Source organism: Octopus bimaculoides, chromosome 11 (genome assembly GCF_001194135.2).
Source record: "Octopus bimaculoides isolate UCB-OBI-ISO-001 chromosome 11, ASM119413v2, whole genome shotgun sequence".
Lineage (NCBI taxonomy): Eukaryota > Metazoa > Mollusca > Cephalopoda > Octopoda > Octopodidae > Octopus > Octopus bimaculoides.
Window position 1 is genome coordinate 67,590,901 of NC_068991.1, and position 1,258 is coordinate 67,592,158.

Sequence of the window (1,258 nt, forward strand, 5' to 3'; positions counted from 1 at the left end):
CTAACACTCACCGGTTCAATTTCCTCTCATTTATTATTTATATTTTTTTTTTTCCAAAATTTTCGTTGCGTTTGCAGCCTTCTCAACATCCATTGGCAAAGTTGCAAAAACAACGAAAATTTTTGGAACACACAAAAAATAAATAATACATGAGTTGAAATGGTGTGTTAAATATTCTTTTCTCTAGGCACAAGGCCCGACATTTTTGGGAAGGGGGCCAGTCAATTAGATCGACCCCAATACGCAACTGGTACTTAATTTATCGATCCCGAAAGGATGAAAGCAAAGTCGACCTCGGCGGAAACTGCTTTAGAAATATTAGACCAACCACAGTGCTCAAAAAACAAAGCTTACTTTAGCAGAATTTGAAATTACATGTTGAGAGCGTAAGTTGATTTCATTAACCCCAATATACAACTGGTACTTATTTTATCGACCCTGAAAAGATGAAAGGCAATGTCGACCTTGGCAGAATTTGAACTCAGAACGTAAAGATGGACAAAATGCTGTTAAGTATTTTCCCCGGCGTTAAGCATTTTGCTTTAAACTATATCAAATATTGAAATTATATTAAACATTATAAAATCCATATTACCTGTTATAATGTATTTCATGAGCTTCTTGTCGAGCGCCGCCCTGTGTATCCAAAATTCTGCGATATTTTGAAGCATTTCTGCTCCTCTTTCGTTCTTGAAAAAATCTAGGTCGTCTGACATGTACAGATATTGTTGGGCAGCAAAAGCAATGTCCCCTGTCACGTGTTGTTCGTAAAGGGCCACCCAATGGGCGTTGGTCGTTTCCATACCTGTAATATGGTATATGAATAGTCTTTTACATAGATGTGAGGGTATGATATTTACAGAGAGAAGAAAACAAGTGAGTTGTCACTTTTATATCTCTTCTATAGATTTTAATTGACGGAGTGGCTGTGTAGTAAGTAGCTTGCTTACCAAGCACATGGTTCCGGGTTCAGTCCCACTGCGTGGCACCTTGGGCAAGTGTCTTCTACTATAGCCTCGGGCCGACCAAAGCCTTGTGAGTGGATTTGGTAGACGGAAACTGAAAGAAACCCGTCATATATATGTATATATATATATATATATATAAAACCAAAGTTTTAAATTTTTACATTTAAGAAAGAGATTTGACGCCAATATCCATATTAAAGTTATTTAATCCGATGTTAACATTTCTGTATAAAGCTATATTTGACCGTCAAGTTTAAGTCAAACATATAAGTTGCCATACACTTCTTCGG

General features: G+C 36.7%; 1 protein-coding gene across 1 annotated transcript in view; it reads right to left on the reverse strand.

The window, feature by feature from the left end:
* Positions 1 to 1,258, reverse strand: part of LOC106873889 (protein-glucosylgalactosylhydroxylysine glucosidase) — a 19,553-nt gene that overhangs the window by 11,209 nt on the left and 7,086 nt on the right. Inside the window, exon 4 of the mRNA XM_052972005.1 lies at positions 596 to 805. Within this exon, the coding sequence (XP_052827965.1) occupies positions 596 to 805 (210 nt within the window). The remainder of the gene's footprint in view (positions 1 to 595; positions 806 to 1,258) is intronic.